This window comes from Anser cygnoides, chromosome 10 (genome assembly GCF_040182565.1).
Source record: "Anser cygnoides isolate HZ-2024a breed goose chromosome 10, Taihu_goose_T2T_genome, whole genome shotgun sequence".
NCBI lineage: Eukaryota > Metazoa > Chordata > Aves > Anseriformes > Anatidae > Anser > Anser cygnoides.
The window spans coordinates 21,126,613-21,150,296 of NC_089882.1; the positions used below are offsets into that span (position 1 = coordinate 21,126,613).

Consider the following 23,684-nt stretch of genomic DNA (forward strand, 5'->3'; position numbering starts at 1 on the left):
CAGATTAGGGCAATGTGATAATGAGAAAAGGCATAAAAATGAATAAACAGGAAGAATGATGAAAAAATCAGGACAAGACAGTAATTGCATTTGTGTTCAAGAGAGTTTCTAACAGTCCTGAGCAAGACCAATACAATAAATAGAGAAGTACTGAAGGCAAATGCTGATCTCCACTGACCAAGACAAAGTAAATATATGTATAAAAATGCAATCTGGAACTGTGCAATGCAAAATGGCAGCTGGTTGAACCCTCTGTGCCGAGCACGGTGCAGCTCTGAATGCTAAGTGTTTTTAAGTGGAATGTTCTCCTTAGCCATGTCTGAGCCAACAAATTGCAGAATAATTGTTTCTTGGCAGTGACCTACAGCAAAATACCTATATTTTGTTTGCTTTACAGACTGTTACATTGCTGGTGAAGTTAGGGCTGGGACAGTTCTGTAGCCAAAGACATGAAACTGAACTTGTAGTTTGTCCTAGAGAATGCAACAGTGTCGTATGCCTGCATTAACTCTTACTTTGGGTGTGCAACTGTAGAGATGTAGATTTTACCAGGCTTGTAACTCCACCATTGGTATAATACCTCAGCTTTGAACACGTCTAGGTGACAAGAATCATTTTACAATGCTTGTGTTCTTTTCCGCTTCAGAGTTCTGCGCTGTGCATGGTCTTGGCTTGGGATTTGAGGGAATAACTTCCTGAATGTTTTAACAGTTCTGTTCTCTGCATCATTTTCTGTGCGCTTTTCTGATCTAGAAATGCATGCAGCTTTGTTTCATTTAATGCCAACCCCGTGAGTGAGTGGTGCCGACAGAAGACACCTTCCCTACTCTGTCGTGGTAAGTGCAGCGCAGTCACTGGACAATCAGGTTCTCCCTGGAGTGTTTAGGGGGGAGAACGAGGAAATAAATGGATTTACTTAATCCGTATTAGCAGATGAGGAAGATAAGGAGAGAGAGCTTTGCGGGGTATCCGTTAACTAATGGTATTTTGTGTTTGGTAACTAATGGTATTTTGTGTTTGGTTCCTCACTTCACGGACCGCAGCGTGTTCATACACGGCGCACTTATTACTGTTTCGAAAGGCGCCGGGAGGAGCGGACAGGCCGAGGGGCTCCCCCGGCGGGGGAGTTGGGCTCCGCTCCTCGCCTCCCGCCGGCTGAAGCCGGGCCCTCCTGGCGGGGCCTTTACCGGGGCGGGGCTCCCCGCTTCGTCGGCACCGCCCGCCCGGGGCGGAGAAGCCGGCATGGGGCGGGGATCGGGGGCCGGCGGGGTGCGGGGGCCGGCGGCTCGGGGCCGGGGCGGCGGCCGTGCCCGGGGGCTGCCGCCATGCGCCGGGGGCTGCCCGCGCTCCGCGGCCTCCTCGGGGGCGGCTCCGCGGGGCGGCCGCTCCGGCTCCCGGCGCCCAGCGGGCCCCGCGCCGCCCCCGCCGGCGGTCCCGAGCCGCTGGCTGAGGGGAGCGGGGGCGGCCAGGTGAGAGGGGCCGGGGCGGGACCGGGCGGGACCGGGAAGCGGCTGCAGCCGGGCCCGGGGGCTCCCGCGGGGCTGCGGCCTGTGGAACCGGCGGCCTGAAGGAGGCGGCGCCTTCCCGGTGTGCGCGAGGGAAGCGGCTCCCTCCCGGTCTGAGCGAGGCGTGAGCTGCTCTGTTCCGTTATTTCCTGGGAACTCGCTTCTCAGTTCCTTTCCCCTGATGGAGCTGTAACAGGCAAATTGCTGCTACCGTAAAGTTCGCGTTCTTCATCTACGGTATGTTCAGACAGCTAAACTTGTGAGAAGAACAGCATTTACTGTGACTGTGTTACAGCCTGGTTTCAGAAATTTCACATCCCTATTTAAAAAAGACTAAAAAGACTGCTGTATGGCTATCAGCAAGCCTGTGGTGTCACTTGTGCTGCAGCCGCGTTATTTCTGGTGCAGCGCTCCTGAAGTGGAACCACAGAATGGTTTGGGTTGGAACGGGCCTGAACGGCAGCCTACACCAAGAATGTGGTTGCAGGGTTTTTGTTTCGTTTTTAAATAGCAGTCGATGATTATAGAGGAGAGAAAGCAGAGGGTTTCAGCGGGAGTTTGTGGATGTAAGGCTGATCGACAAAACTGCCTCTATAAAATCGATGACACTGCGATACCTTTAAAATATTGACCTTATTAAATGGGGCTTTGTAGGGGAATATGCTCTCACTTATGGGTTTTGAAAATGCAGTTTGTGTCTTCTAGAGAAGACAGCAGTGAGAACTTGTCAAGGAGAGTGTAGCTACCTCTCCTGTCTCTTATGGTGATGGCAGTGTCCATTTCTGCTGTACCCAGCTGCTGGAAAGATGTACCCAGTGAATAATTGATGAGGGACAAAGTGATGCTTTTATGGGCAAAATGCCCTTCGCAGTGCACAGCGGGCTGGATTTCTGTCAGTATGTCCCTTCAAGTAGTATTGTATCATGTACATGATCCTTTCCTTCCCTGTGGAAGTGTGTGTGTTAACTGCAGTGTAGCTATTGCATATTTTATCAAATATGTATACGTATGGACATAACTAATATACTCTTTCTTTTCAATTTCTTCTTGCAGCTCAACATTCTGCCGTCCTTTGGGTTTCTTTTTGATATTGATGGTGTACTGGTACGAGGAAAGACTCCAATACCTGCTGCAAAAACAGCCTTTCAAAAGCTAGTTAATTCTCAGGGACAATTCTTGGTGCCTGTAGTATTTGTGACCAATGCAGGGAATTGCCTTCGCCAGAAAAAAGCTGATCAGTTGTCTCATATACTGGGAGTTCCAGTGAGTAGCTTAAATCCTATTTCTTTAGTTATTTGCTTTCAGTGATTGTCAAATGTATTATATTCCATTAAATGCTGCTCAGGGAGTTTTGCTTTTCCCTTAAGCCCTCTGAAATGCTTTGCTGGAAGTATTATAAAAGTAAAAAATACTGTCTGAAGCTAATGACAATGGTATTTCCGTTGGTAAAGGTACTGATATTTCCAATAGCAATGGTATTTCTTTGCAAAATTATTACTGTGGGACTAAAACTTGCCTTCTCTTTCTGAATAAAAATAAATAAGTGTGTGCCAGTAACATGAAATGCTGCTCTAGCAAGCTGAATGTCTTCAGTGATAATGTGAAGACTGGAGCCTCCTATCTGTCGTTGGTACAAGTGGTAAAAAAAAATATTCCCCTCCAGTCTTTGGGCTCTGCAGGCGCATTGTTGAGGACAATGTTTGAGCATTACTAAGATAAAGCCATAAAGTTAGTTCTGCAGTGCCTTTTCTTTCAGTAAGGGTCTACATCAATAGAAAATCACACATGTTGTGGGTAAAATGTGATATCTGAATTATTTCTGGATTTTTTTTTTTGATCTGTAGTAGTAGTAGATAGTAATTTGTAGTAGGAATTCTTCTAGGATAATCATTTTACTGTTTTCATAGCTATTAAAGGAATGGATATGTAAACTAGGAGAAGAAGGTCTTCTAATACAACAAAATCAATGCTGCAGTCTAGCAAATCTACCGCAATTAGAACTAGAGCAGTGCTGGTTCATCTTCCTTGTTTGCTTTCTAAATTAATTTGATGACTCTGTAAAACTAGGAGAGAAAACCTTGTGTTGATGTGGAATAGAAGAATTACGGAAGCAGAAAGGGATGTGTATGTCAATTAGCAATGGATGTTTTTTTTGAGAGGGGGATGTTATCAATACTTCAACTGTGAAATTTAGTTTAAAAAAAAAGATATGGTAGGGTTTTATACAAATATATATGATTGTTTTGTAATTCATAGAATGTGTCACACTTGTTATTTAAATCTACATATAAATCACTTACCTGAAATCCAGTAAACTCCTTTTGTTCTTAAATTTCAAACAGATTTCACAAGACCAAGTAATGATGTCACACAGTCCTCTGCGGATGTTCAAACGTTATCATGAAAAATGTGTTCTTGTATCTGGACAAGGACCGCTTCTGGATATTGCTCAAGAGTATCTTTAAAAAAAAAAAAAAAGGGCAACTTTCTGCTCAAGTATTTTCCTTAATCAAGTTCAGAAGACCAAATAATTCAACACTACAAATTCAGTATTAAGAATTCATTACTAAGCTATGGTAGTTCCTACTCTAACGTCAAATGCATGTTTTGAAAACGGTTGCTTTGTTGATTGTTGCTTTACTTTATTCTGCACTTTTTCACCTTACTGTTACATGCATTTTTACAGTGAAAGGAAGAAAGAATTGTTTCTTTGGCATATATTTGTAAATGATCCTTTGGCACAAAGGGTTTGTACCCTCTTAGAATCATAGAATCATTTAGGTTGGAAAAGACCTCTAAGATCATCTGGTCCAACCTTTATCCTCTTGAGATGAGAGCATGGCACTCTACAGTATCATGTAGTAAATGATATATATAGTTAGCCTTATCTTGGGAATGGTATTTCAGAGCCTGAGTTTGTTGCTCTGTGTTTCTCTCATCTTCTGTTACCTTCCTCAGGCCAGCCTGCTCAGGTCATGTGCCAGTAGGTTATCCCCTGCTAGTGGAGTGGGGTGTTATTTATCCGTTATTTATCACACCTTCCTTTTAACTCAGCAGCTTGAGATCTGCTTTGTAAAGGAGAGTGTCGCAGGATTAACAGATAACCTGCTAAACGTGTGTTCTTAGCTTTACTAGCTAGGGTGTAGGTTCTGCTTTTGTGCTTTGTTTTTTTTTTTTTTCCTTTTTGTAAGCATCTGAGTCCAGGTAATATTGTTTTCATAACCAATATCTGGAGTAAACCTGTACTTGAAAATATTTTTGCAGCTTCTGTACTAACTGTCAAAAAGAACTTTAATTACATTGATATAATTGTGCTGTTGAAGCTTCTGACTTAATGACCTTAAGTTGTCTCATGCTTTCAGTAACTCCCTTCTGTACTTTTAAACCATAAGCTATAAAAAATGTAGATGCAACTTCTAAGTTTGCTTTCATACTCAAAGATGAGAAAAATTACTGAAGGAACATTCCAGTTACCTGCCAAAATTTGTTAGACATGTTAAGTGTGTTACAGGACTGAATTCAGCAAATAAAAAGTGTACATGTTGGATAGCATTCTTATAGGGGATAATCTTATTTTCAAACAACTTTACAAGTGGCCTATAGTGTTAATTCTAATACAAAATCAGGTGGCTTAGTTTGTATAATTGATATATATAAATAGCTCTTATTTGCATATTCATTGCAGAAGTCTTAGTAGTATTGCAAATAGCATCCCAACTGCTTTTTGCACAAATGAGCAGTTTGAGTTTGATTATTGTCTTGCTAAGTAAGTTAAAATGAATGGGATATATCTGCATTTAAGAGAACTACTATGCAAATCTGGAAATTTTCTCCATTTTTTTTATCCTTTCCTTTTTTTTTTTTTTAGTGTATTTCTGAATTTATCTTCGCTACCTGTAGGGCATAATTAACCTTTATTGGTCAGTTCATTTTTTTGCAGTAGACTGAGCTTTACTATGTTTATCTGAAAATACATCTGCAGCTATAATGGCATAAGGAAAGCATGGTTTGTGGGGACAGTATTTTTTCCTCAGAAAGATCATATTTCTTTCCTATAAGGATTACATAACCTGTTGTGTTGCCATCAGATGAACTTTTTTGTATTTATGTAAAGATAATCTTTGAATATTGCAGGTGTTAGGTGGCTTCTTCCTTTTAATCTCATATTTTGAGCAAGCTCTCTATGTAATTTCTCAAGATTTCAGGCGTACAGGTCTTCTGTATATAAAGAATGGAATGATCATCTTTTTATCTCATGAAAGAAAAGTCTTTAATATGTTGCTTTTATTCCTAAATAATTTGTTTTACTAGATGATAAACTGCTTATGTTAAAATTGAATTATAGATTTTTAAAAGTCTTTGAATGTAAGCAATTCTGTATCCTTAACTGGTGTTTTCCCAGTCTTGGTTTCAGTCAACCCATCACCATTGAAACGTTGCGGGAGAAATACCCTTTGCTAGATGTAGTTGACCATGACAGAACACCTGATATTTCGGTGAGTCTGTGTTCTGTTTTAAATTTTTTTTGTTTGATCATTACATGACATCCTATAGTAGAGGTCAATATTTAAGCTACAGATCTAATGCTGTTGTTTTATGCTGCATTTTGACTTAGCTTTTTTTTCCTGTTTCCCTATTTGTTTTATTGCAACATTTTTAACAACAACTGTATAGACTTTTTTCTGTTAATGTTAACTTTATAACAAATCTTTACATTTTGTAACTTACGGTTGTGAGACAACTTATAACTTATTACAGATACCTAATTAAAAATCAGTTTTAGAAAGCTTACTGGTTTCTGTGAATGTATGGAAGATGAAATTAGCTTTTTCTTCCAGTATGGGATGGTCTTGGTACTGTTTTAGGCTATGAGGTTGATCTGATTGTAAAGAATGATTTGCAGATAACTAAATTTTCTCCAAAGGACTGCTTGTCTTGTTTATACCATTATTTTAGCATATTTAAATATTAACAGTACATACTGTTAGTTTACATAAGCAGCGTGGTTTCAATTGAATTTTGCAGAATTTCAATATGAAGTGAATGTATGCATACACAACAAATGCATGCATATATTGAATATATGCAGGGTCAGTAAATGAAGATTTTTTTTCAATGGATAGTCAAGAAATTCTTTGTTGTGGTTCATACAATTCTTAACTTAATTATATCAATGTTTCCCTTGCTTCTCAACCATGCATGTTTAGAGTTCAGGAAAACGTTCATGTGTTTGTGGCTATGACAAGTAAATCATGAAATCATGAAACTACTGTTTGGCAAATAAATGTAGTATGATGTGTTAACAATATTTTCTCTTAGAAGTGTTAAAGAAATATGTTTCAAAATACATTTTTCAAATGTGTTGTTAATGACAGAGGCCTCTGTTACTCCTGCAGAAAAATAAACATCCATACTTTACTTAACATACAGAAGTGAAATAAGCAGCTGAAGCTTTGTATGTTCCCAGAGGTGGTTGAATAGATTGTAGAAAGCTTCCATATGTAGAATGCAGTAACTTGTCTGCTGTCCATTTACCACGAGATTTCAGTTAGAACTTGAAATGCAAATTTGTAAGTAAACTGACATTAGGTACTGGGGCAGTAGCTGCACCAAAACAGAGTGTGTGTTTCCTGTCAGTGTTGTGGAAGGCAAGTGTGGGAACTATACTTGAATTTATTCTGTTAAAAATAGTAGTAGCTGTTTAATCTTGTAGAAAACTTTTACTTTTTTCTTATTTCAGTACCCCTCTGCTGTGGAGCTTCCCAAGATTGAGGGTCAGTTATCTTTACTTAACTTGCAACTGTCCATTAATAGATGGAATACCTTTATTGTACTTCTCATTATAATTAGAATTGATGGCCTCATTAGAAAGTTGGTTGAGACAGTTCCAAAATTTCCTCATTAGTGACATTGGCCATTAATATGGGATGTATAAAGCATGAGAAAACTGTTTTATATGTGCATTTTTCAACCATGTATTTTTAAAGCTTCAGAAGGAAGGTGAGGTCTGCTTTCCTTTTCTATCTTCCTTTAACAGGCTATTGTTGCATTCCTTTTAAATATTAAGAATGAATTGAAGAGTTCAGAAATAATGGGTCTTGGTCTTGCAGTTGTCAGGAGAGTCACTTCAGAGTTGTAGTATGAGAAGCATCCTGTTTTAGTAGGCCATATTCACATCCCCATTTTGTCTGCAAAACAGGAAGGTAAGGTAAAAACTGGACTTCAGGATTAAAAAACAAAATCCAGATCGTGATTACTGGAGATCTGAAAGTTGTCTAGAAACAGTATCCCAATTTTGTTTTTAAGATGAACAAAATAACATTACTGATGGATTATTTTAGTACTGTATATAAACATACAGAATTCACAAAGGTACATAAGACTTAGTGCTGTGGAACAACTTAGCCAATACAAAAAAAATCAAATAATTTCTTAAACATAGATTTTGCACTGGGGTCTTGTTACTTCCAAGATTTTTCTATGAATGAATGGATATGTAATGTTAAAACATAAAGTTAATGAGACTATTTCTTCAGTTCATGGTTAAATCAAATTAATTGCTCAGCCTCTTTAGACCAAGTTGTGTCAGAGGTTTGGTGCCCGGTTAACTCTGTTTTGTAATTCTTGTTCTTACAGCTGTTGTTTTGTTTGGGGAGCCAGTCAGATGGGAAACCAACCTTCAATTGATCATAGATGTTTTGCTGACAAGTGGCTATCCTGGAAATCCATATCACCATGAAAATTACCCTCATATACCTGTACTTGCTTGTAATATGGATCTGATGTGGGTAGCTGAAGCACAGTCTCCAAGGTAAGTGCAATTACAATGTGTGTATGCTATTTTGGACCGTAGGTTTTTCCTCACTTTTTCAGTAGAATCCATGATCAATATTTTCATACAAATGTTTGATGTAGCTTCACAGTAGGTCTCAGCTTTGAATACAACATTTCAAAAGTAGTGTACTTTCAGCAAATGCTGCCTTATTACTGCCTACATTATTGCATCCAGGAAATTAGGTACTCGAGATCAAGTGCTTGTAAGACCTAAAGCTTTTTTGTTTCCCCACTTGCAAAATAGAGAAATTTTTGCTTGAGAGCCTTAGAGTTTGTCCAAAGGAAAAAAATCGGAAACAATACCTTTTTTTTTTCTTCATTTCATTAGGTCCTTTTTTGGTATTCCTGTTTTCTACCCTGCAGTTTCTGGTAGAGTGAAGACATTGCTCTGCTAGTTGAAAGCAGTGGTTTTGAGCTGAAGACAACATAGTGAACTGTTTAAGGAACATAAGAAAAAAGAAATAGTAAAAATTGAACATACACCAAAATAGATATTGTTGGTATTGTGACTTGATAATGGGCTTGGTCTTGGGTAGAAGATCTTGTCAGGTATTCTTACTTGGTTGCAAAGACCATCTCTAATTAGCACATTAGCAAACTATATGAATGTAATGGTTTCAACTACAGTAAGGTAACGAGTATATCCACAGTAAATAAGATGCATAGTTTCAGTTGTGTTCTTTGGCAAAGATCCCATGTTAAAACTGAAATCTTTTTACTGAAATCTTTTTTTTTTCATTTGAGCTTGACAGTATGACGGATTTGTATGTCAGTGCTGTTACCTTCCCTACTGGAAAATGTGGTTTTAAGCTGTTGCTAATAAGTACTGGAAATAATTGTGTGCTGATTTATTCATATTTCTTAACAAACAGGGTAGAGAGAGGAAATGAATAGTTGATTTGGTAAAACTAATTCTTTAGCATACTTAAGTGCTACAGCTGTTTCCAACTTCTTAGCTTTTTTCTTAAAGATTATTTTAATTTCTAGGCCACTAGAGACTGAATTTAATAGCACAATGTCTCAGATGGCTTCTGGTGCTCATTAGATCAGTGTTACATTTTTTTTTAGGCTGTAAATACTTGGTTTGAACAGCTATAGTCATCTGTGTGCATAAGAAGGTACCTAACAGTTCTTCTAAAGTATTATGTATACTCTAGAAAACAGGATTGCTGTATAGCAACTTTTTATTCTTCTTACAGTGGTTTTGATGCTTCCTTGTTTCTTGAGTGATATATATTAATTCATCCCTAATCCCATATCCTGATTTCAGTAGTGAAGTAAAACTGTTTTTTTAAAGCATGAAATTACATCTTCTAAATTAATTGGCTTGACTTGGTTTGGCTTGATTGATGAGCCTTTGTCACTGTTACCAGCTTGCTTGAGTAAAATAATTGAGTTTTCAAAAGCCAGTTGTAAAATTATAGTTTGTTCCATGATTCTCCTTTGCTTCTATTCTTGAGAGAAACCCGTCAAGTTTTTATATTACAGAGTGGATTTTGGTATACTCTTGTGGTTAAAGAGGTTAATTTTCCTTCTGTCCATTTCCAACTTTCCTTTTCCTCTTCTCCTCTTTATTAATTCAGCTGATTCTGTTCCGTCACTGCAAAGAGCAGATCACAGGCTAGGTATTATTTCAAAAATTCCCTTTTGTAACTGAAGCACCTGCTTAAATACAAGCAACACTATTGCAAATCATTGCTACATTTTTAAAACTGGTAAGTCTGTGCTGTCCCAATTACTTTTTTTATTAAGGTCTTCGTTGTTCAGCTAATCAGCACCTAGTTATTACTGAAACAGCGGTGGAAATGTTGCTTGCAAATTGAGGGAAAATTCATGGTAACAGGATATGATTTATTCATTTAAAAAAACTCATTTTTTGCTGTATACTTTATAAAATTTGATTTGTCACAAGGTCTTTCTATCTTTTTAGGTTTGGGCATGGAACATTCATGGTTTGTTTGGAAAACATTTATAAGAAGATCACTGGCAAAGATCTGAAATATGAGGCCTTAATGGGCAAGCCTAGTGAACTGACCTATCAGTACGCAGAATACCTTATCAGGACTCAAGCAGCAGAAAGACAATGGAAGCAACCTATTCAAACTCTTTATGCTGTTGGGTAAGATGTTATAAATCTAATGAGGAAATTACTTATGAGATAAATACCAGCAAACTAAAATACACAGCTCTTACTTGGTTAGTTGGGACCATTATGCTACCATTGGGACTACCTAACGTTCTTGGCGCTGTGTTGTACTTTTTATGATTTCAAACCTCATTGTTTCTAATCTTGAAACTTAATACTTAGCTCTTTCTATGTGTAATTTCTGTAGAAGTACAAAAATTGGTTTATATGTCCATTTTTTAAAAATTTCTCTAATATGCTCTGTAAGTCTTTAACAAAAAGGCAGTGGGAGGACTGTTTTGTTAGTTACTGGTATAACCCTAACAAGCTTTGAGTAGAAAATGGGATTTTAAGGAATATAGAGCTAGAATTGATTTGTGGTGTCATTAAGCTTGGTCATACACTACTGTGCATGTAGTGACATCATAGAATCCTTTTCACAGAATGAGATAAAGCTCTGTTGTATTAGGGACTGTTCCAGAATCTCCAAGATGTTTGAAAATATAATAAGTTCATTCATGGACTGCTGAAATGTATTCTTGATTTCCTTTCCCCCTTACCCACGTCTGCAATTTTCAGTGTGGAGAATTATTCCTATTAAATGTCATAGCTGATGAAATGGCATAATAAAATAGCTATATGATTGGATTTTGTGCTGTGTACGTCCACATGAAGTTATGTAAAGCATAAATTAAACTGTTAAATCAAACCCTTAAAAATGTCTTGCTGTACAAATTGAAATCAGAGAACTAAAATTGTGTTGCTGACTAAACTTCTTATATTTCCAGAGATAATCTCATGACTGATGTCTATGGTGCTAACCTTTACAATCGCTATCTTGAAGAGAAGAACTCCAGAAAAGGTTCAAAAACACAGATTCAGGCCAAAGTTGCTGGAGGCAGAGGGTCTGCTGCTCTCTCTCAGGATGATGAAATAAACAACAGTTGGGAGAATGAATTAGCATCTGCTGCTGCTACTCACTGTAGGTCTGTTCTCGTTTGTACTGGGGTTTATAATCCTCACACAGAGGCACCCTTGGATACCAAGGAGAGCATAACCGAAACAGTGTTCCATGGCCACAGAGATTTTAGGTTTGATCCCGGTTTAGTAGAACCAGATCATATTGTACCAGATGTTGATGCTGCTGTAGACCTGATCTTTCATCTGGAGAACTTTGCTCCTAATTGAGATTACATGATTTCTTAAGGACTACTCAGTGCTACGCTCCTCCCCACCCCCCAAATCCAACAGCGTGCTTTAAAATCATGCCACAAACTTTCTAAAGTTGTTGTTTTTTTTTTTTACTTTTTCATTTATATAAGCTTATATACATTTATATACATATAAGTATGTATGAGCACAGATCAATGTGCTAAATGTACTTAATATAAAATAATATACATTAAAAATCTGTGCTTAATATACTTAATATAAAATTATCTAAGTATAAATCATACTTTTAAAAGTATTTGAAAATATGTAATTTCTTGCTTTAGTTGCCCTTTATTTTCATCCTATTCATTTTTTTACATATTTTAGCTATTTTATCATAATAGCTTGTGTGTATTACTGGTACTTAAATTGCCACGTGACAGTTCATTTTTTTGTTCGCTGAAAGATTTAGCTTCTAACTTTTGGGGGTATTTGTGATGCTGGGGTTGTTCACACGATTAGAAATTGGTCGGTAATGAGCACAGTATTCTGCAAGTAATGCAGACTTCTCATATTCTGCAAGTACTGTGCACTTTTTCAAATGTGTTGCTTCAAATAAGTGCTAAATTCAAGTATGTTCTGTTTCTTTGTACTCACATATAACCCCACAGCCTTTCTTATCTGTTTTTGCAGTATGTCTGTAGCCGCATTGCCTCTCTACTTTGACATGTAAATCTGTAAAAGAAATGCCCATATAAGCTGATGAAGGTTGAGTTGTTAACACCATTTTTAGAACTCCTGCAAAGCTGACTAGAAGAAAGGCAGCTAAAAATGGCTGTTCTGCATGGCATAATACCTGGCCTTTTTGTTGTTACCTTTTTATTTGCACTTCTATGGGGAATTTAGAATTTTAGAAACCTTTAGAAATTTTCAGGCATTTCTCTCAGCTGGACTTCTCCACTGAATGTGTGACTGTTATTTGGGCAAAAAGTGCCTAGTAATTTACTTGAAGCTTCATACCACTGTGGTAGTTAACTGGCCTTTAAATTAATATATTTTCTCTGTGTCAATGTTATGTGTTCGGTTCATGGATTTTATATCTGTTCATTAAAAAAAAAGTAATTTATTTCACCTTATTTTTGTAAAATACTTTTACACATTTTAATCCAAAAGATATCTTTGAAAATAGTTCTATTGGTTGTAACAGTGTACTTGTGAGATAAGATATGTCTGTCCTTTATTGATTGGCAAACATAAGTCAATTAAGTGTATTTAAAAACAAAGTCAACTTACACAGAAATCACCTTAGGGAGCTAGTCAGGTATGGGTTTTGTTTTGTTGTGTTTTGCTTGTTTATTTTTTGTTTTGCGAATTAGAAATTGTACAAACAAATCTGTGGGTCTTCCATTTTAGACAGGTGGTGGCTTGAAGAGAAATGACTTCCTGGCCGACTTCTTCACTGTTTATTATTGTGAATTCAAAATCTGAAAACTCTTCATGTCACGAAGAGATCAAAATTGCTACAATGCAGTCAGGCTTATCTTTTGTTTTTTCCGTGTGCAAATCACTCTAATCCCTCTCTCAACTATCAAGGTTGTTGATTCATGCACTGGTAATATTTCATAAGTAACTTTCAACATACCTTGCTTGATCCAGGATTCTAAGTTTAAGGAAACTTTTCCAAACAGTGTATCTCCTTTTTCTTCACTGGGGAAATATTATAGCTGCATATTCTTGCCTTTCTTATTGTTACAGCAAGCGAATATATATCTACTTCTTTAGCACATTTCTGTAATACGCCAACTATTTGCAAAGTATGCTGAATCTTTCTAAGTAAAGAGTGTAGTTATGGTTTTGTAAGATGACAGAATAACTGAAGATGTGTTGTTTCAATATTGAAGCATGTTGCAGAGCTCTTTATTATTGGAAACCGTTTTACACCATCAGTGAAGCAAGAAATAAAAACGTGGAAGTTGATGAAGAACACGTTGTTCCATTTTCTTCTTTTTCCCCAAAAACATGCATGGACATTTCAAAAGGTTCATGAAAGAACTGTGTATATACTTATAAACTTAATTCCTCACGAAAACAGTAACTTAAAATGCTTATGTTTGGCTACTAATCGGGCTACTGTTTTTTCACTACACTAAAAGGAGGATGGTTTTCAGTCTGTAGTCCTTTTAAATCATTTGCAATGACGAGTCTGCTTGAGTTATCTTTAATGTGATTCTTCAGATGAATGTATGACTGAGTCCCAGTGGTGTTCTAGGGTGCTACTAGATTTGGAGCTGTATCAGCACAAAACAAAAACCAGGTAGTTGTTACCATGTATGGTGAACAAAGATGACATATATGTTGGGACTACTACAAAACTTGAGAGAAATGTTAGCTTAGTAGACACAGGTCATGGTATACTAGTGAGTCGGGCAAATATTTTGGTGAAATATGAAAAACAAATTTTAAAGATTTGAAGGGATATAGTGAGTTACCTTTGAGAATGTTTATCTGGAGCTCTAGCTGAATGTGAAAGACCTCACAGCACCCACTTGCTAGATGCTCCTACGACTTCATTATAGTGTTGCTGAACTAAGTGCCCTGGAATTAAATTGTATTCTCTAATTATTACAGCAACGACAATTGACATAGACCTAGCAATGGAGCCTGAAAGCAAACTGTTTCCTCATTGCCATGTTGCAGTGTTAATGCATACTGAACACTTTCACTGCAGTATTTGAAATACCACTGATGTTAGTGGTATAGCATCTCTTTGCCAGAGGTTCTCACACTTTGCAAGGTGAGTAGAAAAGCATGTGTTCCTCCCTCAATGAGTCCCAGTCTACTTTGCACTTTAATTTAAAATTCTAGTGAAAATGTTTGTGCCAAAATGCTTCCATACCCTCTACTTTCCTGAATTCCAGCAAAAGACTTGTCATCTTTACCTTTCTATTAATATGACTGCTGAAAAAGCAGGCATTATTGTTCATTATACTGTTTGATGTCTTACAAACGAAGATACTACACTGACACTTCTAATTTGAATTTTGTCTCCTGTTCACTCAGGAAGTAGTACAGATGAGAACTGTAAAAAGGAAGTGTCAAAACATTTCAGTAGAGTTACTATTGTAATAGCTAACATTGCCTTGATGTGGATGAGGTGGTCACAGAGCAGCTTACTGTACTAACAGGGGAGTCCTGGGCAGACACAGAAACAGGACTTTCAGGGAAAAAAAATTGTATGAATTTGGGATGCTCCTGTAGACTGAATACCTGTGAGCTGCAGAAGTGGATGAGGTGCTTTCCTGGAGTACTTCTGCCTTGGTCCTGTGAGAGGATGCACGTGGCATGCTTTCTAAAAGCTGAAAAAATGTAATGGTCCAGGGTTATCTGCCATAAATATGAACATATATTAATTGGTAATTACCTTTGTTTTTCACATAAACTATTCTTCAAAGTGGTACATGCTTTTCAGCATTTCAGTTTGGATATCAGGAAAAGGTTATTCACTGAGAGGGTGGTTGCTCACTGGAACGGGCTCCCCTGGGACGTAGTTACAGCACCAAGCCTCTCAGCATTTAAGAAGTGTTTGTACTATGCTCGTTAGTAATATGGTCTGAATTTTTGGGTAGTCCTTTGTGGAGTCAGGAGTTGGAATGATGATGCTTGTGGGTCCCTTCCAACTTTGGATATTCTCTGATTCTATGAAAAGCTGCATGAATACAGGTCACAAGTATTTCTCAAAGGAATTTTTTCTCAAATGGACCCAGTGCAGCCCATATCTAGCTGCGAGCAGCTCCTGCTGAGGGGCTTGTTTTGCCTTTGGAAAAATCCCTGCCCCTTGCAGACACAACTGCCTTTGTAACTGTAGTCGGGTTTTTGTTTTTTACCAAACTGAAGAATATTGAACCCCAAAGTATGGGGCAGGTCAGTAAGAAGTGAATTTATTTGTGGAGCGAGGGGATACCTCCTGAGAAGCAGAATCTGCACCAGTTTTGGTGTCAGATTCTCCAGGTGTAAGAAACCCCGGTCAGGTTTGCTCTGAGGGTGGCCGGCGGGAGGCGCTGTCCGCCATCTTGGGTTTACCTCGGCCCAGGCTCCGCGCCGGGCAGGCGAAGCAGATTGAGTCAGAGTGTTGCGACCCTCTTCTCTTCTGTCAACGCGGATTTTTTTTATTTATTTTTTTATATATGTTTTATAAGTAGTAAAACGAGAAACCATTGCCCCCACGCAGTTCTCCAAGGCCTGGTATATTTCAGTTCTCCATCCTCGTGGACAGAGCTCCAGCTCGGTAAGGGTTAGTATAAGCTGGGAAGACCTTGAAAAAGCCAAAATGCTTAAAAATAGCAGGAGACAGTGTTCACTTAAAATTCTAGCATCTTCTCGTTCCCTTCCTCTTTTGATTCCAAACAAGTACTAAGCATTCGATCCCTCCTTAGTAAGTTTTTCCTGTCAGGAACCGAGAAATTTTGCCCAAGGAATTTGAGAGATGAGCTCAGAGTTTGGTGCTCTTAAACCTCTCCCAGCTGCTGAGAAAGACACATTTTGCTATAGATAATTTCAAATGAATCAGAAGTGTTCAGTTTTGGCATGAGCTGTGATTTATGTTTAGGGTTTGTGTGTTTTTCAAAATTGTTTGGACTTTGTTCAACAAGAAAATAAACAGCTGGGGCATGGAAGTGAGAGTGTTGTCTTTTCATGTAAAATGTGGGAAGGTCATGCAGTTGAAAGGCTTTGGAACATTTGGTTTTTGTTTCGTCAGTGGATGGATTTGCAGGGAGCTGGTATCATACCACAGTCCTGTTTTCTTTGCACTGTATTTTCAGAACTTCAATTTGTCAGCATTTGGTTAGCTATTGTTCAAAAAATATTTTGAGGTGATGCATAGAAAACTAACAGAAAGATTCACAGAAACGTGTTGCTAAACTTGGATTTTGCCAATGTAAGTAAATTTGTTCCCTATAGCTACAACTGAATCTCAACTGGGTAAATTAATTGTTAGAAGCAATTAGTTTCAGAGTGCAGTTTAGCAAGCTCCAAGCACAGTATCAGCACATAGTGATCTGGAGACATCACAGTGCACCTTCATACTATCTGAATATAGTTTTTTACCCTGATGTGCAAATATATTTGAAATTAATGCACATAAATATTGTTTTAAATTATGCTAATTGCACAGACAGCTGAAGGTATGTGAACTTGCCCAGACCTTTGGTTCTGATAGTTGACTAACAGTCTGTGTTCAGATCTTTTGTATACACAAGGACGGATTTTTGGGTGATGAAATACATCCTGCTTTCAACATTGAAATAGCCTGCATGTTGAAAGTTTCAAAAGAGTATTTTTGTGGTCAATTCTGTGAATAGAACAGATCAGTAGGTATTCAAAATGTCACAGATGGTACACACACAGTAAACCCATCTAAAAATCAGCTGAGCCAGAATCTTTTACTGATCTTAATTAAAAGTTATCCCTCCTCTTTGATCTTGAATGTCAGGCTCTGAATCCTTGATCATGCTAACCATGTAGAGTTAAGCATCCACCCAGGTTTACTAGAGATTTACCTATTAACCTCTTGTAGCAGAAGCAGTACCTGTTGAATAGGTAAGAATATTTCTCAGAGTAAGAAATGGATTTTCAACAGGACTTGAGTCTCATTGCTTTTTTTATGGAAATGTATCTATGGAAGTGTTTCTGCTAGTTTAACAGCTGAGATCCTGACCGTAGATGGGGGAAAAAAATACTTAGTGAATTTACACTCTAAAAACTATGGGTATTTTTTTGCAGGTTAAAGCTACATAACAAAAGCCAGCTTGCCTTACTAACAACAATAAAAAAATGGTTGTGCTATAAATATCCTCCTGTATCCAAACTATTCCACAGTCCTAGATAATTCAAAGAAAGGTTTCTAGAAATGTAGGAAGTGCCTTTGAAATGTTTGTTATATGCATCTGTAATAAACCTACTAAACAATTGTCCTGGCTTTTTTCCACAAGAAACTGAACATACTGAAGGAGACCTGCTAATGCTTTTAATTTGTAAGTTGCATGCAACTACAAATGATAGGGCAGCACAGATCAGAGCAGGGGTTTGTTTTTTCTTAATGTGTTTGTTTCTCAGCATAACATTTTCTGACTAAGTTTGCCTGTTCACATTTTGAAGGGTGCACATGGAGAGATTTTGGCTGGTGTTAATAGTCTTTTTAGTTCATCTACTGATGCTAGAATTAAAGGGACATGTAAAAAGAAAGGGGTGTTGCTTTGTTTGATTTACAGAAATCAAATAAAATTCAGGATCTAAATGTCCCCTACGGAAGGCAGTTTTAACCACATTGTTTACACTTGACTGTAAGCACTGAAAAAAAGTTATTTGCACCCCTAGTTACACCTCTAGTCTTCCATTTTCACATGGAAGACTTCGAATCAATTTTAAGTGCATGCATTTATGTAAGGGATGGGCAGTTGTAGATATTAGAGGAAGAATTAAGTACTGCTTGTTTAACGGAATACGTTGAACTACCTTGTGTTAAATTAGAAGACCATACAGCACTATAGAATAGAGAATTTCTTAAAATCTTGATTTTTGTCTCTGATAAACTAAAGCAAGGTACATGTATAAAATAACAAAAGATTGCCAGAAGTTTACTTTAATTAAACCTTTTTAATGATACACAGTACAATGTATCCACTACACTACAATTCACAACAAAAAGCAGGTTTCATATCTGTTTAAAAATATTTTTCATAATGAATTCATAAATAGATGAAAGTAAAGTATAAAAAAAATACTGTAGTATGCAAGCTTGCTCCCTTGTCTCCTCATATTCCAAACGATCTTGTCAATATTGTGGTAAGCAAAGTAGTTACTGATGATTAGAAATGTATAGCCTGCATCTCTTGAAGAAACCTTGAAAAACAGCAACAAATTTGTCCTAGAAAATGCAGAATAATTTTAACACTGTTATCCTCTCAACCCCTCAAATCATTTTGGAATGCATTGAATGAATTCAATATGAATTAGAGATTTGTATTTTCTCCCCAACAGGTGTGTGAGCCAGACTCACCTGAATGCTATCTAGTCTCTAGAGTCGTGCATCCTCTGGAGACTGGGTTTTATATAAATTATTAGGTAACAGTGAGTGAGGCACAAAAGAGGGAAAAGTTTGTTGACAGCACTGAGTGTATCTGACTATCAAAAATCTTAGCATTTCTCCACACAGACAAAATAAGACAAATCTTTAAACAGTTACAAATAAGTAAATTCACCTTCTGCTTAGTATATCGTGTCTGGGAAATGGAACAGTGTCTGATCTCATGCATTGGCTTCCCAGGTTTTGAAGCAGTAAGTTTATGTAGCACCATTCAAACACAACTCCACGTGGTGAGTTTCTTACATTACACCACCAAGTTGTATTAGCAAATTTACTCTCATCAATATGTCACTTCCTTAAGAAAACATACATAGCATTTTCTTTTGCCAAGTGTCAAACCACTTTTCATACCTAGAATGATCTATTTTAATACTGCTTGCAAAGGGAAAAATGTTTATCTATGCACAGCATTGAAATAGGGAATGAACATGAAAAATACAGAATAATGAGGATGGCTCTGCCCTTTGCATGAAAGTATTTTTTCTGATAGCCCCTTAATTTCCCCCTAATGTAAACCCAGTTCCACACAAGTTTTGTGGTGTGGGTTTTTTTTTTTCTTGTTTTTTTTTTTTTTTCCTTCTCCCAGTGGGAATTAGATAGTTTTGAAGACACTGGTAGGCATCTGTCTGAAGATCTCGTGGAATCTGCAGCTCTTAATTCACTCCTTAAAAGTAGTTTCAAGTTGTCAAGATAAGTTTGCATGCCATATTCAAAGGACAATCTTTCATACCCTTGTTTTCACATGCAATAGTTTAGATACCCAAAATCACCTCCTTACATCTACATTGCTTACAGAATTTAGTGCAGAAGAAATGGGTGTTGTTCATCACCTGCTCTAGAGAACACTGCAGAGTAATTGGCTGTTAGTGGTTATTGGAAAGAGACTGCCTTTTGGAAGTACACAGCTGGTGTTGGTCAGATGCTTTAAAAAGACAATTTCTAAGGAAATTGTCTTCCATTTAATGTTTTCCCCTGCTTTTGTCTGGAGAAGTGTCTTTTTTTTTTTTTTTTAATTGATTGCTAGCTTGCCCCAATCCTGGTCATATGTCAGGTACTTTTTCTAAGCTAACATTTACAGAAACTTGGATCCTTTTAGCTAGCTATTACACTCAAATAGGGTGTACTTTAAGATGTGTTAGTGAGTTTGTGGGGACTTAAGATTTAAACTCCTACAGTGTAGTCAGCTACATTGTAGTTTAAATATGCAAGCTTAAAATAGGGGACTGCTGTTTTTAGTATCTTCGTCTAGACTTTACAATTTAAAAATATAAATGTAGGAAAACATTTTGTTATTTTTATGACTAAATTTAAAGAAAATAGTACACTTGTAGTAATTTAGCTGTAATATCAATTTTTGAATGGGTTAAGTAAGCTTTAGATAGAAGTGGCTTAGATAGAAGCAGCTTTGGGAAGCTGCTGTACCTACCTACTTGCACTACCTAATCAGGCGAATGACAGCAGAGCTAGACAACTGACGTTTTTCAGAGTACAGTATTAGATATACAAGTTAAAGATCTTAAGTGACTATCACAGGGCCAGGAGACTGGTAGTTATGTGTGTACAAAACCCCTGTTGGTTATAGTGGTTATATCTGGTGGCCCTTTAGAGATTTGTGACAAGTTTTCTGGTAAATTTGAGGCAGAAAGAAAGTAGAAATCAGTGTCAGCAGTTCAGTTCAATTCAATAATCAAACTGAAAGTAACTCAACTGAAGTCTAAAAATGTCTTGCAAAACAAACATGGAAAATGACCTTTTAAAGATAAAGAGCCTCAATAATTTTGTTATCAATCTGTGATCCCGGTGACATTGAATCCAATCTCCTAAAGATTCTCAGAGGATGTCCCTGGAGGACAGAGTCTGTTACCATATGCTTAGCTAGTTTATCAGTCCACTGTATAGACAGCTGCCAAATTTATCTAAAAACAAAAGCAAAAGCAGGAAAAATGGTAGCTACTTGTATAGGTTATTATTTTACCTTTGGGAAGGGAATTAGTTCTCTGAACTGAGTAAGCATTGACTAAACCTACCAGATTTAACAAGGCAAAGCATAAAATCCTTTTTGACTAACTCAAGCCTTCACTTTTCTCATTCTTGTGAACTTACTCTGTTTGCTTGCTTTCCACTGGCCATTGACTGAGGGCAGTTGTTGACAGTCTGCCTTCAGTCACACCTAAAGTTACAAATGTGACAGGGGTAACTGCCTGTATCAGTATTCATGGTGAAATCCTTGTTTAAAAGACAGTTAAAAAAAAATCACAACCCTTTTTCGTTTGAATAATTCTTTTGAAGTGCATTTTTATCATTTAGTGGTTCTTTAATATGACTGATATCTAAAATTGGATAGGATGTGTGCCGTCTCTTTTCATCTAAGCTCTGGCAACAATTCCATGTAAGGCAAATACCCCTTTGCCTTGGTCTGTTTTAATTTTGTAACCTTGCTCTTTTCTGAGTAAACTAAAATGAAATGATAAAAAGGATACAGAGGGCTAAACTTGTGCTGGAAATCAGAACACCTAGTTATGGGATAGTTTGTTTGTTTGTTTTTCCCTAAAGTACACAGTGGGGACTGCATTTTAGTGCTTACATCTGAGATTTTTGCTGCTTTGAATAGCTCTAAAACTTAATTTAGTAGAGCTGAAAGAAATCTAACATGACCTGGCCAGCAAAAACTAACACACCCAGGAATCTTTTCTCAGACCAAAATCCCAGTAGGATGGTCAGCACCAAAAGATACTACAAAATTAAAACTGAGTATTTCCCAAATCTATGAATGTCATCTTCTATGGAGGAAAAGAAATGTCAAATCTGAGAACAGACCAAAACAGACCAAGGACTCTGTTCTGTGACTCTTGAAGTCACCATAATTCATGGAACTGTAGTAAAATGTAACTATTAGTCTGTAGGGGTTAACAATATGGCATATTTTATTGCCAATTTGTAAATCTAAAATGCCTTTCAGCTGATCAAAAAAACCAGTTACCCTTTCTCAAATGATACAAAGTGTTTAGGATGATTAGCCTAAACCCTGGGATTTGTCTCCTTTCAATTCCACTATGAACTACCCACGTCATTGATCTGTTGCTCTCTTTTCTAATTGCCTTAGTACGTGAACCACAAGGGTGGGAATACAAGCTACGTGGTGATCATAAACTCCTGTGGTGAAGCGAGTCACGGGAAAACTACCTCTTCACAAAAGTACACATACTTGCTCCCATTTCCTTGGATTTTCCCCAGCTCTTTACTCATGGCTCGTTCTACCCAGAACCTGGTTTGTTTCTGTGAAGTCTCCACAGAAAATGACTGATGGGTTAAACTGAGCGCTCTCCAAGGTTGGAAGGTATCAAAAGGAGAGCAACCTTATTTCAGTTTCACAAAGCACCTATCGTTCTCATTTTCATTTTCTTCTAGTGTGTTTACACAAAATGAGGCAATAGGGTAAACTTCAGTGGTCTGTTAATATAGAAATGTTTTGGAAGTACGATGTATAAAGCTAAATGATTTCTACTAATGAAATAACATATAAATGCATCCAAAATTTAAAGAGACTCACATTATAGCACTAAGAAAAACAATTCCATGAAGGGAAACTAATACGTTATCTCATCCCAGTTCCCTCGGTATTGGCGTGAGATGGCCAAAAACATTCAAATGATCAACTGGACACAAGTTGGCAGGCTAGGAGACTAAATAATGCAGGTGTAAATCTCAGTGGAACAATATATGACAAGGAAGCATCAAGGAAAGGCTTTAATGTTATTTAAGTGTACTACTGCTTGAGTATCTACAGAATGTAATGCCTTTACTGCGGTAACATGTGCAACACATGACAATCAGCTCTATTTTTCAAATAAATCCAATCTTCTCTGAAGTCAAAAAAAAAATGAGAAAGAGTCCAACTTTCCATGAAGCTCTAAGAAATCTATGCAGTGTTAGCTGGGCTTCATTCACGTTTGTAGTTACTCCCACCACAAAGTGACCTGCTTTCCACTACAGGGAGAGTGATAAAGTCATTAGGACTTTTCCTCTGTTTTTTTTTTTTTAATTTGTTTTGCAAAACAAATATTAGCAGGTTTCTGGGCTGACATTTATATGATATAATATTTACATAATAAATATTTGTAAAAATTCCATCCATGACAGACTGGATGAGTAACCGGAGATAAAATTAGCTTAAATCACAAATCAATACAAAGGATAACTGCCCACACTCCGGGAACCACATTCTGCTGATGATTTCATTTCAGTATTTGCCTCTGCATTCCACTCTTAATTGTTACAGGGCAGGGATCAATGTTCCCTTCTGTGTTTATGTAATATTTTGCACACTTTGGGTACTGCCAAAACCAAATGATACATATTAATGCAAATACATGGTCAGCCAAGGAGGTCTGCTTAAAAGCTATTACTGCACCATAGTCTTGTTAATGTTCAACTGCCAGTAAACAGGATTCTTGGCAAATGTTTACGCTATGAACTCTGGTCATGTGCTGCTGAGTTATTCACTTGATGTACATCAGTGCACATTTATAACCGGAGAGGTGAAATATTTTTTTTTACCTGTAAACCTCAGGTTTATTGCTACTCACTCTCTTCATCCAGGTAGCCTTTTGTTTCCAATAGGACTAATGGAATTGAACCAACACGAGGGGCTTCCTACTACTTGAATTACATAGCTATGTGTGCAAGTGATGGATCTAACAAAAGTCTTCAGAAGGGGAGTGAAGTTCTGTTTACTGTCTAATGTATTTCTGGTTAAGAAGCTATCAATCTAGTGAGTACTGTGCTATTACCAACAGAACAAGAAACTGTAATTGAAATAGCGAAATAGCCTCTTACTACTGACAGCTCAAGCTGTCAGGTTGTGTCACTCACATCTGCTGCTAGCCTGAAAAAAAAAACAAGTCTTCCATCTATTTCTTTGTTC

General features: G+C 37.4%; 1 protein-coding gene and 1 long non-coding RNA gene across 2 annotated transcripts in view; both read left to right on the forward strand.

Moving 5' to 3' along the window:
- Nucleotides 1-1,277: 1,277 nt before the first annotated feature.
- On the forward strand, nt 1,278-13,602 carry LOC106040090 (haloacid dehalogenase-like hydrolase domain-containing 5). Its single transcript, XM_067002868.1, has 8 exons — nt 1,278-1,469; nt 2,559-2,768; nt 3,848-3,960; nt 5,908-6,001; nt 7,246-7,279; nt 8,142-8,316; nt 10,270-10,458; nt 11,253-13,602. The coding sequence occupies exons 1-8, from the start codon at nt 1,326-1,328 to the stop codon at nt 11,650-11,652; spliced, it is 1,359 nt and encodes a 452-aa protein (XP_066858969.1). The 5' UTR covers nt 1,278-1,325; the 3' UTR covers nt 11,653-13,602.
- Nucleotides 13,603-14,456: 854 nt separating this feature from the next.
- The window catches only part of LOC106040055 (uncharacterized), a 68,283-nt gene continuing 59,055 nt past the window's right edge, over nt 14,457-23,684 (forward strand). Inside the window, exon 1 of the long non-coding RNA XR_010833843.1 lies at nt 14,457-15,901. This is a non-coding gene — a long non-coding RNA (uncharacterized lncRNA). The remainder of the gene's footprint in view (nt 15,902-23,684) is intronic.